The sequence below is a fragment of the Chelmon rostratus genome, chromosome 6 (assembly GCF_017976325.1).
Source record: "Chelmon rostratus isolate fCheRos1 chromosome 6, fCheRos1.pri, whole genome shotgun sequence".
Taxonomy (NCBI): domain Eukaryota; kingdom Metazoa; phylum Chordata; class Actinopteri; order Chaetodontiformes; family Chaetodontidae; genus Chelmon; species Chelmon rostratus.
The window spans coordinates 27132096-27148305 of NC_055663.1; the positions used below are offsets into that span (position 1 = coordinate 27132096).

The 16210-nt window shown below is 44.2% G+C and overlaps 1 protein-coding gene across 3 annotated transcripts in view; it reads left to right on the forward strand.

The window, feature by feature from the left end:
- kif21a (kinesin family member 21A) overlaps positions 1-16210 on the forward strand; it is a 53087-nt gene that overhangs the window by 18925 nt on the left and 17952 nt on the right. For all 3 annotated transcript variants that reach the window (XM_041938284.1, XM_041938285.1, XM_041938286.1), the window contains exons 2-14: positions 3002-3224; positions 6395-6577; positions 7747-7887; positions 8300-8431; positions 8534-8704; positions 9545-9660; positions 10192-10387; positions 10481-10670; positions 10803-10869; positions 12269-12472; positions 14131-14218; positions 14303-14417; positions 15674-15862. In XM_041938284.1, the coding sequence (XP_041794218.1) occupies positions 3002-3224; positions 6395-6577; positions 7747-7887; positions 8300-8431; positions 8534-8704; positions 9545-9660; positions 10192-10387; positions 10481-10670; positions 10803-10869; positions 12269-12472; positions 14131-14218; positions 14303-14417; positions 15674-15862 (2015 nt within the window). The remainder of the gene's footprint in view (positions 1-3001; positions 3225-6394; positions 6578-7746; positions 7888-8299; positions 8432-8533; positions 8705-9544; positions 9661-10191; positions 10388-10480; positions 10671-10802; positions 10870-12268; positions 12473-14130; positions 14219-14302; positions 14418-15673; positions 15863-16210) is intronic.

The window sequence follows — 16210 nt, forward strand, 5'->3', positions numbered from 1 at the left end:
AAGCAACCTGCTGAGTTTGCTCGTTTTCTTCTTCTCCTTATTCAGCATCTTACACGATTCATTACATGTTTAGATTTTTCACTGCAGCTTTTTATGCTCTTCAGATCGCCTGCTGTGGAACTGGATCGCCCGGGAACATCTTCAGTACTTTCACATGAAAGTCTTCGTCAAGTGCAGCTTTCACGCTTTATGCTGCTGCTGTATCTGTACGTTTTTTTTTTAGAAGACTGTGTCTAAATTCCTTGTTGAGCAGCTTTTCTAGTGGCCAAAATACAGCAGCCTGTGTGAATGTGTGTCACCAAAAACGGCCAACAGAACAGAATAAAAGAGTTTGCATTTTTGGGATGGTTTATTTTGTACCTTCGCCCACTCTGTGAACATTTTGTGGCGTTATTCGCGGACACGTCGCGACCTCCAGTCGGGACGTTACCTCTCCTCCCTTGCCCCTGTCCAGCCGTGTGATCCTGCAGCCGTGGCGTCGGTGTCAGCGCTGGGATCCAGTGTCACACAGACAGACACAATGGCCGCACTGTACTCCCCTCGCGGCATTGTCCTGCCCTGGGCTCGGAGGCACAATGAGGCCCTTATCCACACAGGACAGGGAGACCGGCAGGCCCTCTTGCAGGTGCTTTTCCCCCGAGCTTGTTTGTGAGCAGCGGAGGAGAGTTTCTCTCCGAATTAACGGCGGTGTGAGGAGAACGCGAACGCTGCTACATGCTAGCGTCTGCCGGCCCTTGAGTATCAAAGCCCTGCTGATTTTCTCCTGTCTGGAAAGTAATTGAATTGCATTAATCAGTTCCTTCGTGCTCTTCGTGATGTGATGGTAAAGCTGCGGTGCTTTAGGTTTAGGATTCATGACCATTAGAGTGAATGTGACATGCATGAGGTTTAAAGTAGAACAAGTAAATATCTTGCAGAGAAGTGGATTTATTGCATTCGGTTTTTGTTTGGCGTCCCAGCTGTTTTGGAATCGGGGTTATACCTGCAGAAGAAATAATGTCTTTTTCCTTACCATCACAATATGACACATGTAGGCATGATCACATTAAAATGATCACCTGTGAACTGTGTGAATATTTAAAGCAAAAATCTTTAGAAATAATTTTGCTAGTTTTTAATTGCAGTTTGCTTGAAATCCAAAATTACGTGAAATGAAAATGATATCAGGCCTGATACGAGTCTGTCACTGACATTTGGTGAACAATAACCTTGAATTATTGCTTCGCCCTACTTTTCATTAATTAACAGTTGGTAGGTTGGTGCTTGGCTTTTATTATATGTCTCCTTAGACGATAATGTCACTACACTAAAACAAATTATTATTTTACTTTGATAAAAGGCTTGCGCTCTGCTATCCACTGCTGCACTTCTTCTAAAATCTTGTATTTTACTTGATTTTATGCTTTTGTGTGTGTGTGTGTGTGTGTGTGTGTGTGTGTGTGTCCAGCTTTCTCTCACTAAAGGAATAAATGCTCACTTTCATTGCAGAATGAACTCAGTCACTGTCACTCTCTCTCTCTTCTTCTCTCACATCCACGTTAAAGTAGTTAATCCCCACCAGATTTCATTGAGGGCAGCATTACTAACATTCAGCGTTTCAGACAGACAGACAGACACACTGAAGCGGCACGCATTAACCCAGCTGGCAGGTTTTATGGGACAAAGTATTGGGTCAGAGGAGGATGTTGACCCTCCACCCTTGTTGTACAAAAAGCCACAAATCTGCAGGAGATGAAAACGTTTGAAATGAAGAAACAAGTTAAGCAGAGAAATCCACAAATATAGACTTTGGAATAAGCGTTTCAGCATGAAGGAGGTTTGGTGAATGTGTTGTGGCCGTGCGCCAAAAATATGCTAATGCGTCGCTCTAATGACCACGTGTGAACAAATTCTGTCTCCGGTTTCCTGCTCAATTAAGCAGCTCCGTGGTCGTGCCAGCTAATCCAGCAGCACGGTCAGAGAGAGGTTGTGGTGTGATTCACAGGTCCGATCCCCGCAGAAATGATCGTACGTCGGCACCGCGGCGACTGTGCGTCCTCCGGCTGTGTCCTTGAACACCGAGCGGGGACGCCGTCTCTCAGAGGCTGTAAAGGAGAACATGCTGCAACATTAGCTGAGATGAACCGAACACCATTAAGTTCGGGAATTTTGATTGGCTTTATTTTAGATGGTGACAGTTGATTCGAATGTGCCAGGACTGCCCCTGATACAGATCCTGAGGGCCGGCTCTGGACTTCTCTTGTAGCGAACGCTTTTTATTGACTTTTGAAGGACATCTGTAATTCAATACAGCAACACTGCAGAGCAATTAAAACGGTCTTACACAAAGTATCCCCGCTGACCGGAGTCATTCTGATGTTGTGTTTTCCACTTTGATTATCCAAAGAAGTTGTTGTTTATAAGGTTTATTTCCTTTCCAGTGAGTCAATATTCTTTTTTATTTGATTGATCTGTTATACACCAACTGCTGATGATCAGTGCAGAACCAAAGCAGAATCATTTTGACTCTTTTATTCTTTTTACTTGGCTCTCTGGTTTGGGTGGGGTTGGACTTCCTCTTCCGTTGCTGGCTGTGTGATACCAACATTTTCTCCTGCTTTGGGCTGCAGACACATAAGCTCTCACAACGTAGTCAGGGAACCTACAAAGGAAAATAGTCGTGTTTTTGTGTAACATAAGAAAATATTAAATGGTCCAAATTATTGAGGGGACTTCTGTTTTTGATGTGTAAGTGGCCTTCATAACATTTGAAGGTTATTTTTTGCAAGAAGCCTCTTTAAACCGTGGTAGACAAAAAAATAAAATTGTGTTACACATATTAAACATTAACCAAATAAATTAAAAGGCAGAATATGTGGCAAATCTGTCGTACTGGGTTGCATAAGATTATATAGGTGTACCTAATAAAGTGGCCAGGGCCTGTATGTGCTTGTATACACTTGTATTTACTTCCTCATTGTGTACCTTAACAGCTTCTGATCTGTTTTTTCATTTGCTGCAGGATTCGTCCTCAGCTGGCCAGGGAGAAGATAGAAGGATGTCACATCTGTACCTACGTGATGCCCGGGGAGCCTCAGGTGATCCTGGGCAAAGACAAGGCCTTCACCTACGACTACATGTTCGACATGGACTCCCAGCAGGACGCCATCTACACCACCTGCACCGAGAAGCTGATCGAGGGCTGCTTCGAGGGCTACAACGCCACCATCTTTGCATACGGACAGGCGAGTCTTTGTCCTCGGTATCGCAGCTGCGGGGCTGCTGGTGCTTCATTGCTGGCCGGGTTTAGAGAAATGGGTGATAAAGAGAAAGGTGTGTTTGGGAGGTGGAGAGTGTGGAGAGCCCAGAGGAGGCTTCTCTTGTGGGATTTGAACCTCTGTGACCTTTTTATTTGTCCAACCATAGTTTTAAAGGAATATTTAAATATTTGGGGTAATACATGAGAGTTAGATGAGAAAATCAATGCTGCCCTCATGTCTGTACACTTAGCATGAGGCGACAGCCAGGAGGCTATTAGCTTAGCTTAGCATAAAGACTGGAAACAGGGGGAAAAAGTAGCCTGGCTCTGTCTGTAGATTAAGTAAGATAATTGGCTGCTGACTCTATGAGAGTGGTATAGAAGTGTATTTCCCTAAACCATTTCTTTAATAGTTAATTAATTTAATAATTAATTTAATAATTTCATTTATTTTCCCCCCAAATCAATATTTTATCACTGAGGGCTTAACAGTCTACACACTTACAATCCTGAGACCCTGGATTTGGTTAAGAAAAAAACCTCGAGCAATGAAAGGGAAGGGAGGCCTCAGGAAGAGCAGCAGAGGGGGGTGGGGGTCATCTTTCAGGACATGCACTGAGAGTACACAGACGTAGCTGCAGTAGAATTACAATGGAGCAGCGAAGTGCCTTGTGCTCCGGGGGCTTGTGCAGTTGTCAGGGGGTGTTTGGAGAGTTTGTGCTGTTGCTTGCACGTTTGGCCTTTGTGGAATTCGTGGGGGCGTTTTTCAGTTCTCACATATTTTAAATCAGAGGATGAATTGAGAAAATAATCAGCAGGTTAATGGATGCTGAAGGTAGTCGTTACTGTCAGCCCTGCTCTTCCTTTAATTCACTTACTCCCCCGTGCACTTCCTCCTCCCTCTTTGTTTCCATGGCCAAGTTCACCACATGGAAATAACATGCAAGTTTGGGCCTCTTCCCTCCCCTTTACCCCACCCCTCCTACTGCTTTGGTTGCCGTGGCGACCGAGCTCGGGCTGTACAGCACTCGCAGGGTGAAGTCAAGTGCACACACACACCTTTTTAGATAGCGATGCATCTTTAATGCGCGTCCATATTAACCCATATCTCTCCAGTAACTGCTGCTGTCACTGCTGGCCTACTTCTGACGGCGCATGGACGCAGACTGCGGTTGGTTTGGCCTGGATCAGACCTGTTTGCCTCTGTTGGCTTTGCAGGGACTAATCTAGATTTAGACCGACCCACTCGGCTGCATCGCCTGGTTGGGTTGCAGATATAAACAGAAATTAATGATGTGGAGAGTAAATTTTCTGTCTTATCTAAAGGACTTTGGTATCTGGTGTGTGTCATTTTAAGCAAGACACCAGCTGGTGCAGTTCTGGTTTGTTCTTAACAGCATGCTAAATGTTAGCATGTTTTCTCAGTGTTTTGAAACATAAACAATAGATTTAAAAAGAGGAGTGCAGGTAAATGGTTACCAGAAGCTCCACTAACAACAGACTGAGCTGATTGGGACGTCAGGCTTTTTACAGAGACAGACGTCATCGTTTCTCTCGACTGGATAAACTTGCTCCCCGACCACATGGAAAGTATAGCCCCCAGGTCAATGCAGTGAGTTCATGTCTGTTTCTAGAAAGGCATTATGTCAAAATGCACATTAAAATATGTGGCAACACAAAGTAAATATAAGTAAACTGGAGCTTTACAAGACAGAATAAAATAATAGTAATAAGTATTTGTATAAGATGATATATAAAGTGTACATTACAGCAAAATACACTATATGACCAAATGTATCTGGATATTTTCGTCCCATCTCAGGCTCTTTGTAGTGGTCTGGATTCCTTAGCACCAGGTGAGCGACGTCTTAGTGCTGCAGCTCACAATATTTTAGATAAGACGCTTTCCTGTTTTGAGGCCCACATTCAAAACGACAGATCCATAGAGACATGGTTTCCTCACTTTGGTGTGGAAGAACTTGTCTGGCCTGCACGGAGCCCTGACCTGAGCCCCATCCAACACCTTTAAGATGAACCGGATCTCTTACTGAGAGCCAGGTGTTGTCACCCAGCAAGCACGCCAACCTCTCTAATGCTCTTGTGACTTAATGGGAGCAAATCCCTGCAGCCTGATGGAGAGCCTGAAACCAGAACAGGGGAGGCTTTTACAGCAGGAGATTAATGCCCATGGTTCTGGACGGAGTTCTTCAACAATAGTGATATTTCAGCTACATAGTATGTGGATTTCGTGTACACGACGTGATTTTCTCAACCGCCACAAAATGCATTGCGTCTCTGAGGACTGTCTAATGGTGGACTGCGAGGTACGTGGTTCAGACACCACAAGGTAGCTTTTTTTGTAATGCAAATGGAAAATTTGTTCCAGCGTTTTCAGAGTTGCTCCATAGGCGCCTGCAGGGGGAGCTGGCGAGCTACTTACCCCACATCCACACAGACGACTGCAGCCAACACAGCAGACGTTAACTGTTATCTTTCCTTTATTATTAGAGTTGAGCGCTGCTTTACACAAAGTTAACAAGACAACATACATAACTAGAGACGAATGCTAATATAGCACCTCCTCTTCCTCCTCCTCCTCCTGGCTCTTCGTCTGCTCAGCTCAGCAGCCTCCTCTTCTGCCTCTCGGGATGGTAGCTGCTAACTGCCTGCTCCATCTTCGATCTTAATAATTACTTTACTTGAGTTTTATTCCTTCTTAAATCAAACATGAACAACAGACAAAAGCCTTTCCCAGTTTTTTCTTCAGTTTTTTCTTTAGTTTGTCTTAAAATATTACTGGAAAATGACACTGAGTGGACGAGGCAATGCTGAGTCACATTTGTGTTTTCGTTCAGCAGTTGCTCGGACCGGTAATGTTGTGACTGATGCAGTCATGTGATGCAGAGAGGACGTGTTTCTCCAGTGTACTTCAGTGTGAACTCAGTCAGCATGCAGCACTCAGTCCATGCTGCTTGAGGATGCAGCAGGCAGTATGTTGGATGCAGCTTTGAACACAGCTGTTTATTCCACGCAGCGTTCTTCCCTGATAACACCTAATGCCTTCATACATTACCCACAATGCAAGGCAACCACCAACCCGACCTGTAAACTTGTCTCACATGTGCAGTATGACTCCCGTTTCACGTTTCATTGCAGACGGGTTCGGGGAAGACCTACACCATGGGGACGGGCTTTGACGTCAACATCCCGGATGAGGAGCTCGGCATCATCCCCCGCGCCGTCCACCACCTCTTCAAGGGCATCGAGGAGCGCCGACAGGCCGCCCAGGAGCAGGGGCGCCCCGTACCGGAGTTTAAAATCAACGCCCAGTTCCTCGAGGTAAATACGCAGCGTCTCTGCCTCGTCAATAATGCTCTCTTAATTTACCTGCGTCTTTAAACTAAATAAAACAAATTATAATCCGTGTCCCGCTAACATCAGGACAAGCTTTACAGAGATGTCATGGCTTATATTGTTGACACTGCGCTCGACACCAGCGCTCCATCATTTGAAAACATCCACACTGACAATTGAACTGCAGCAGCTGTCATCGGGGGGTTAGGTGGTGTTGGGGAGTGGTGGTGGTCTGGACAGGAAGAGTTAACAGGAATGATGTGAGTGGACAGTTGTGCCGCTCCGTCAGACGGTGACAGCGTTCACATTCCTGGTTCGCACCCCCACACCCCCCACCCCATTTTCTGGTGAAGACAGAAAGGCGACCGAATCATCCTGAGACGCCGCGGTGAAGCTTCACACTGCTCAAGTCTTTCGGATTAGCAGATGTTTTAGGGCAAATAAAAGCTGCAAAGAAGATAAGTCCCTTTGTGCTGTTAGCAGTGGATTATGACGACTTGTCGACAGCTTGTTATATTTAATCGAGGCAAATATCACCAAACAAATACTTCAGTCTGACACTAGTGGAATTATAACTGGCTCTTATGTCTTTTATTCTACCACTTCTCTACACAGGCTGTGGAATATTTCTTACATCCAGCAGCACTTTGATGCTCATTTTGGACTTTTCCACCTCATGTTTCAGCTTCATTTTCTTACTAAAATATCTTTGAACATCGTTCTCTTATTGACCTGCAATCATAGTCCAGATGAGAGAGGATCTGAGGGGATAAAAATGTTGATGCGCTCATTTTAGTCACCCTCTTTCAGGGAGTTTCACCTCTCAGGCTGCCTAAATATTGGTAAAGGTTTGCAGCCTCAGAGTAATGCCTCCAGACTCTACTTAGGGCTGAATCAAAGGCAGCGAATCATTCATAAATCATCTATCAGGTGTCTGTAAAGGAAGCTAAACATGCATTAGTGCAGTAACAATGCAGACGTTTACACAGTTTGTATTGTGTTGGTTTTAAATGCACTTCAAGGTAGTATCACAAAGATCTGAAGTATTTTGAGCGTGAAACCTTCAGATATTCTGTGAATTCTGCTGATTCATGATTTATTATTAATTGATGTGTGAACCTGGTTTGTCGTTGTGCGTGTTTTGGCTCCTGTAGCTTTATAACGAGGAAGTTCTGGACCTGTTTGACTCCACACGAGACATGAAGCAGAAGTCTCACATCAAGATCCACGAAGACGCCACCGGGGGAATCTACACAGTGGGGGTGACCACGCGGACTGTGTCCTCCGAGGCCGAGGTAAGGATCCAGAGACGATTGGCGTACATGTGCCTGATTACAAAACTAACAGGCCTTTGAAAAGTGTGTGGGTCAGTTTTTGTTGGTTTCACCTTGACGATGTACCAGAGATCATATTTAATAACATTTCTATCGATGTCAATGTTTTGCTGAATCATAAAAAGCTAATTTTGACATGAAATGAATTATTAAATGCTTATGTTCATGTTTATTAATGGGACAACACTCTTGAATGTGAAGGACTTTGCCACCGTCAGGCCTTTACAAATACTCTTTCATTCATGTATTATTCATTCCTGCACTGATGTTTACTTCTATAAATCCTACAGAGTATTCGTGGTTGTTTCCTCCCAGCTGTATCAAAGAGGGTTCGACCTGTGTGTTAAAATTCAAAGCTCTTCTGCCCGTTCAGATGATGCAGTGCCTGAAGCTGGGGGCTCTGTCTCGCACCACAGCCAGCACTCAGATGAACGTCCAGAGCTCTCGATCCCACGCCATCTTCACCATCCACCTGTGCCAAGTCCGCGTCTGTGCCTCCGACAATGTTCGTACTGTCTCAGCATCATTTGAAAATGACAAGGTGCTACTGCAGGGGTAGCGCGGTGCTGTGTGACTAACAGTGTCTGTGTGTGTCATCGTCACTCAGCAAGAAACCGAGACCGATAACAGAGTCTCCAACGGAAACTCCGAGATGGACGAGTACGAGACGCTGACAGCCAAATTTCACTTTGTGGACCTGGCCGGCTCTGAGAGGCTGAAGAGGACCGGAGCGACGGGTGATCGAGCCAAAGAGGGCATCTCCATCAACTGTGGACTGGTGAGCTTCTGAGTCACCTCGGCTGGTTTGTAAAGTCCCTCAGCCATGCAGAGAAACCAGAACCTCTAATGATGGAGTTTGACTGCCATCTAGTGGCAGGATTCCAGAAATGACCGTGCTGCACTGTGCAATGAGAAACAATGCTCAGAAGAACAAACACATGTAAACACTTATAAGTGATATGATTTACTGAATAAAGCCCTTTTAACATGAGCCCCCCACTATGTAATCAAACAACATGCACAGGCTTCAGTCTGGAGTTCTGTCAGCACTGATGAATCGATTGCAGAAAGAACTTCGGCTGCGGTGTCAGTGAATCTTTGTCTTGCAGGAAGGATGCATGCTAACTGTTTTAAATAATTTCTAGGATTTCACGTGTCATCATCCCAGTCATTGCATGGTTCCCTCTGTTTACTTAGCTTTCTGGAGTATTGTGCGTATTTTGTCCAGGTGGAGAACGTCAGCACAACTCATAAATTTAGCGTTGAAAGTCAGGACAAAAAAGGGGTCACCAGGAAAATATGAAGTTGTGTTTTTGTCCTCCTCATACACGATTGCAGTGTTTAAACTAGAGTCAGATTCTTTGTATGTGCACACATCCTTAGTCAATAACGCTGATTCTGATTCTGACCTGACTGAGAAACATTAAAACTTATCATAATCACTGAAAGGCCCTTATTCGGTTTGATGATCCAATCCAAATGCAACAGCCAGGAAACTTCTTCAGCTGATGAGCAAAATGTTTATACACATGTATTATATTTTTGTGTCCTGTATAAGTTCCTTCTGCATCACCTTGAAATATTTCTTTCCTTGTTGCTCCCCTCTCTGTCGCTGCAGCTCGCTCTGGGGAATGTAATCAGCGCTCTGGGTGACCGAGGCAAGCGGGCCTCACATGTGCCTTACAGAGACTCCAAACTCACCCGACTTCTACAGGACTCATTAGGAGGAAACAGGTCGGTGTCATTTTCTTGTTAGTCAGCTTCTAGGACCCAGCGGGGCCCTGGGATTCAAGTCTGCTTTATCAAGCCAGGAAACGAAACTTCTGTCATCAAAGGAAAATACACATTTAACCCCAAAGCTTGATAATCAGAATTTGGATTCACAATCATATTAAAGTGAAAATGTTTTCTGGACTGTCATGCTCGTCATAAATGAAGACATAAAGACTGATAGCATTTCTTATTGAAGAATATGCAAAGCAATATTAGACAGCAATGCATGCTAACTTTTGTTTGAAATCAAAATGTTATCACTGATACTTCAACATTGCAAAAGCCTGCAGTGTTTTATCAGCTTTAAAGATCCATTTTCTGGAGCACAGCATGCTGTTGTCCTGTGTTTTTCTTTGCTTAAATTCACATTTTTCACAAATATCATACATGAGGCACATCGTTCCACACATTTATCAAAATGCACATCAGTCCTGGTCAGAAATGTGCAGCCGAACCAGGCACTGATGAATATCCGCCTCCTCCTTGTCTCAGCCAAACGGTGATGATCGCCTGCATCAGCCCGTCTGACCGTGACTTCATGGAGACGCTGAACACGCTGAAGTACGCCAACCGAGCCCGCAACATCAAGAACAAGGTGATGGTGAACCAGGACAAGGCCAGCCAGCAGATCAGCTCTCTGAGGACGGAGATCGCTCGACTGCAGATGGAGCTGATGGAGTACAAGACGGTGAGGAGAGAGGAGGCATTCAAAGGGTGGTGATCAAAAAAAATCAAATACAGAAAAAATAGCCAGAGAGCAACAACCTCTGTTCCCCTGCAGGGTAAACGCATGGCGGGTGAGGACGGCGTGGAGAGCTTCAGCGACATGTTCCACGAGAACTCCATGCTGCAGACGGAGAACAGCAACCTGAGGGTGAGAGTGAAGGCCATGCAGGAGACCATCGATGCCCAGCGGGCGCGGCTCACCCAGCTGCTCAGTGACCAGGCCAACCAGGCCCTCACCAGGGCGGGTAGGTCACTTTGTTATCACATCAGTCTTTTGTCTCCATCTTTGCTGTGAAGTGCTCGATTCTGCTCGTCGCAGCGAAAAGCCGTTTTGCTCTTCGTCTCCATCATCCAAAACTGTCGTGATTCTCCTCCAGGTGAAGGTGGAACTGAAGAAATTGGAAACATGATTCAGAGTTACATCAAAGAGATTGAAGACCTCAGGTAAACAACTCTGACTGGAGACATTTCATTCTACTTATTCTTAGTTACGGTATAACCTTGTTTTTCGCGGGGTTACCTTCCAAAAAGAACCCGTGATCCGGCAAAATCCGTGAAGTAGAAACCTTTATTTTTTTTTACAATTATTATACAATTAAATACTCTATTATACATTGAAAAGAAAGAACAAACCATTTTACAGGCACAAATAAAAGTACTTTAGAAACGTTTTTTTCAACAAATAACTTCTGTACTGTACTGTCAAATAATAATTTTAATCATCGATGTGAACAGAAGGCTTCAAATTGATTAGCACCGCCCACCGCGACCCGAGTGATTGGATTAAAAGGGAGAAAATTAAAAATGATTATGAAAAAATACAAAGTACAGTCGGACAAATAGTGACTCAGGTGTATTTCACTGCTCTTCAGACTGAGCCGCTGCATCCTGACTCCGCTCTGCAGTGTTTTCTTCTTTTGAAGCCCGCGGTGCAGAGGTGTTTGTTCGGGAGAAGAACATAGTGATAGGCAAAACTCGAAATTGCAAGAGAATTTGCACGTACGTAATGTAAATTTGGCGAGCTGTTTTACGTACGTGTACGTAAGAAGAAGCGGAGTGACTTTTTAGCCAATCAAAATGCAGAACACAATGCACGATGCAAATCCGTGAAGTAGCGAAACCGTGAAAAGTAAACCGCGTTATAGCGAGGGATCACTGTATTCTTACTTTTAAAACATTTTTTAAATCTGGCTCACCATCTTTTGTTGTTTTATTTTCTTCAGGCTGTTATCAGCTCCTTCATTTCCCCTGTTTTGCATTGCATTGTGGGACAATAGTCTCCATCAACAGGAGACTCAAAAATCAAGACAATTTTTGTGTGCAGATCAACATCTTTGATTGTACTTAACCTTGTAACGTTTCCTGCATGAATGCACTGCAGGCACAAAGTGTTTTTAGATGTTGGATGATGGAGCTGGAGCACAGTCACTGCAGCCATCCATCAGATATCATAGATTAAAAGTATGCAAATATAAAAGCATGTGTGCATTTGTAAATAGTTGTTAAACACTGATTGAACCTGCACTGTTTACCAGATAAGCTGGTGCGAAGGAGGAGAAACATAACACATTTTCACAAACAGCCCAAGATGCATCATACTTCTCTGTCTGGTTTAGAGCATTTTTGGAGTCTACAAGTCAGAGAGACATGAAAGAGTGCAAGAATGGAAAGAGGATTTGAAATAATACAGAGACATCAGTTTTGGAATATTGTTTTGCGTCATTCCTGAAGATCTGGTCCACATAATAACTCAAGAAGTTAGGAATCATGGCGTATTTTAAACTGCCGTGGGTCATACAGGACGTTTATGTCTCCTGTTCGTGTCCCTGGTTTTCACCCTCAGAGCCAAACTCCTGGAGAGCGAGGCCGTGAACGAGCATTTGAGGAAGAATCTGTCCCGTGCCTCCAACCGTCAGTCGTTCTACGGAGGGCCCGGCTCCTTCTCCTCCACGGCTCTGGCCCCCGAGAAGGAGACCTCCGACATCATCGAACTCGCCAAGAAAGACCTGGAGAAGCTGAAGAAACGAGAGAAAAAGAAAAAGAAAAGGTAGCAGGACTGGATTGGCTGTTTTTGATTGGCCGGGTTGTTGCACGTGTGCCTCCGTCTGAGTGCGTTTCAAACTGGATTTGCACTTATTTTACAGCAGTTTACAGTACTCCATTACTGCACTTTGGAACAAGCATATTTAAAGACTTGTAAACTGAGACACTGCAGCTGATAGATATATAGCTGATAGATTAAGATAGCTTAAATAATGTCTCTTTTACTGACTTCATTTATGGACATGAAGCAATTAATAGCACACAAATGTAATGTTTGTGCTGTAGATTAACATTGTGTAAATTATTCTAGTGCTGATAAACTTAAAACTTTGACTGGAAGGAGTAATTCCTGAGGAGAAATCCTGATTAGCATAAGAGGCTGATCCGAGGCTCCGGGTTGGAAATGATCAGAGTTGTGCTTTTGGGGCACTTTGATGGGGAGAAACGGTGGGATTTTCAGTACAGAGCTTCCTCTGACCATTCTCCCCTCCATTCTTCCTTCCTTCGTTCATCTCTTGCTTCCTTCTCTCGTTTGACCCTTCACCCCTCCATGAAGACTCCAGCAGCTGTTGGAGGAGAGAGAGAGGGAGGAAAGGGAGGAGGTGGTGGAAGAGGTTGAGGACGCCAGGTTTGTCAGAGCTTCCACCCTCCTGTTGCCATTCCCGTCCTTTGCTTCCCCTAATTCAGCATTTTATTTGACTTTTTATTGATTTTAGGCAGGTGTTTCCCCACCGTGATGAGATTCGCTACCATAGAAGCACGTCCCTCCATGAAACATGTTTCTTTACTTCACAATAAGCCCTTATCTCTCTTTAGACCTCCCGTGTGAACCCCTCAGCTCACTCATTGACCCGTCACGCTACATCCTCGCTTTCTCTTCCATCTTTTTTTCTGCTTTTACTGACTTTGTTACGGGTATTAAAGACAACCTGGAACTAGAAAGAGTCCATTATAAGAGATCGTTTTTGCATCCAGATTTTTGTGTTGTAAGTTTTAAACTTCCTAAAATGTGTTGAAAGGGCCTTAAGGTTGAGTGCACAGGCATCGTCAGCCTCAAATGCATTGAAACATTGGATTTCCTTTTCATTTTGGTCAGTTTACCCAGATGACTTTGTGCGAAACGCCACCTAAACACTGCTAACCCTCTGCGTTTGGATAAAATATTTATCCAACAGACCTGCTTCATGGAGTTCACAAGTTCATTATTTTTTGCTGCATATTCCTTCCATGTTTTTTTCTCTTTTGTTGGTTTCGTTCGGACTCTAATGAGATGCCTCCTTCCTTTTGTTTAAAACGAACAGCACGCTGTCTTTTCCACAAACAAGCTCGTGAGAACACAGCAGCTTCATAGTTCACATGTAAACAAATCATTTTCTCATAAAAAAAAGTCATTTTTAGAAATACATCACAGTAAATTAAATCCCTCACAGTCACAGCTTTAATGCTACACAGTGGTGAAATCCATCAGAGGCTTGTTTGCTAAAAAGACGGAGTAATTCCTTGATAGAAATAAAATAATGTCTTAATTATCTGCAGATGTTTTGTTAGAAATATGCCTCTTGTTACATGTGTGTTACAGTACCTGTGGAGGTGAAGCATTGATGGCACAGTCACGGAGGATAAATGGTGACTCTGATTCTTAACCGTGTCTCAATGTTTCAGCGCCAACAAGGAGGAAGTTCCCGACAACGAGCAGGAAAAGGGCACCGAGAAGGAAATGACGGAGCGAGTCAGCGAGGACGCGGAGATGGTACGACTGAAAGCCTCTTTGCTCTTTACGCTGAACCTGCCTGAGTCCCCTCACACGATAAGTTAGTAGTGTTTTATCTCGTAGGAGGTCCAGGAAGGCAGCGACCACGAGGAAGGAGAAGAGGAGGAGGAGGAGGAGGAAGAGGAGATGGATGTGGAGGAGAGCTCGGATGATTCTGACTCTGAGTCGGATGAGAAAGGTATGAGGGATGGTGCCTGGTCACTTAAAGTGCTGCTGATTCTCCACAAGGGGGCGCTGTCCAATCGGTTTTACACAAACTAACCAGCATCACATGAATCTGTAAGGATTCAGATCATTTCCATATGGAAAACTCCTGATACTAAACTCTAGAAGTACTGTGTTTACTGTGTGTAATCAGGAAAATGTACTAAAAGTATTGAAAGTAAAAGTACTCACTGCAGAAAAATGCTGTTATAGTTTACACAATAGATTCTTACTATATATGATGTCATTAGATTATTATGAGTCATGCATGAATGTAAAAGCAGGATTTTACTGTTGTAGTTGGTTGAGGTGGAGCTCATTTCTAACTATTTTCTACAGGACTTATTTTCAGTAAGCGCTGCTCTGCTGATTGTTTTCTCCGTTAATCGATTGATTGGGTCGTAACGATTCTGAAAATAGTGAGAAATGCGGTCACAGCTACCCAGAGCCCAAAGTGACACCCTCTCAATGTTTGTTTTGTCCAACCAACAGTCCAAACCTCAGAAATATTAAAGATCAAGATCATCAAAATGATTCAAAGGAAAAGCAGCTAGTGCTCACATTTCTGAAGCTGGAGCCATAAAATGTTGCCCGTCTTCTTGTTGTAACATCAATACTATAACATATCCTGTAAAATACTACAAAATGCAGAATGATGCAGAAGCACAGCCACAGCAGCGTTCTTCTGTCTTGGTTGTGTTGGGGTTTAGGTGTCTTGCTGAGGACACGACGACACTGATGTGAGATGTGTGTTACAACCCAGAAACACTTCAGGGAAGGAAAGCAACATAATGCCGACGTAATGGGCGAAAGTAAAGCCATGAATTTTTTAACGGGCGGTGAGGTGTTTACAAACTTAAATGAACTTGTTCCAAACTCAGCAATTAAGAGCGCTGAGGCGAGCATCGATGGGAGAAATGGCCGCCGGCTGAAGCCAAATATTTGAAATAACAATTAAAACTTCGCTAAATGCTGAATCAAGGGTGTTTATATCAGGATGTGAACACTTTTGTTAGCTGTTATCTTGCAAAAGGGGGCACTTGGTTGTGTGGTTTGCATTCACTTTGCAGCCATCAGCTCATGCAGATGGCAAACGTTGGCTTACAGAAGTGAAGTAGCTCATGAGACAAAAGAAACACGTTCTTCAAACACCGAAACAAAAGATACGGTCGATTTGTGGCCGTAAAAACCACTGAACGCTTCATCTGCTCGTGTGTGTGTGTCCGACAGAGAACTTCCAGGCCGATCTGGCCAACATCACCTGCGAGATCGCCATCAAGCAGAAGCTGATCGACGAGCTGGAGAACAGCCAGCGGCGGCTGCACACGCTCAAACAGCAGTACGAACAGAAGCTGATGATGCTGCAGTGCAAGATCAGGGACACCCAGCTGGAGAGGGACCGTGTCCTCCAAAACATGAGTAAGACAAGCACGCCAGAGCCAACACCCAGCACGCCGTGCATCCGCCAGTGGTCAGGCGGGTCGATAAAACTGTGCATTTGGCTTTTAGTGTCGGTGCTGATCAGTTTATTTCAGTCTTAAAATGGAGTATATTTAACTTCCTGCTTGGGAGAATTTCTATCTTAGCCTCCACGTTTGATCTCAGCCTTTGTTCTCGCAGAACGCTCCGCTCTCTTCAAAGTCACGTTGTTCGGCGATGACAGTTACATTTATGTTTATCAGCACTAATGGATCAAAGCGTCGTCTGATGCAGATTTTAAAAGCACGGAGGAGCTTTCAGCTTATCCAAAAAGAAAAATGACAGAAA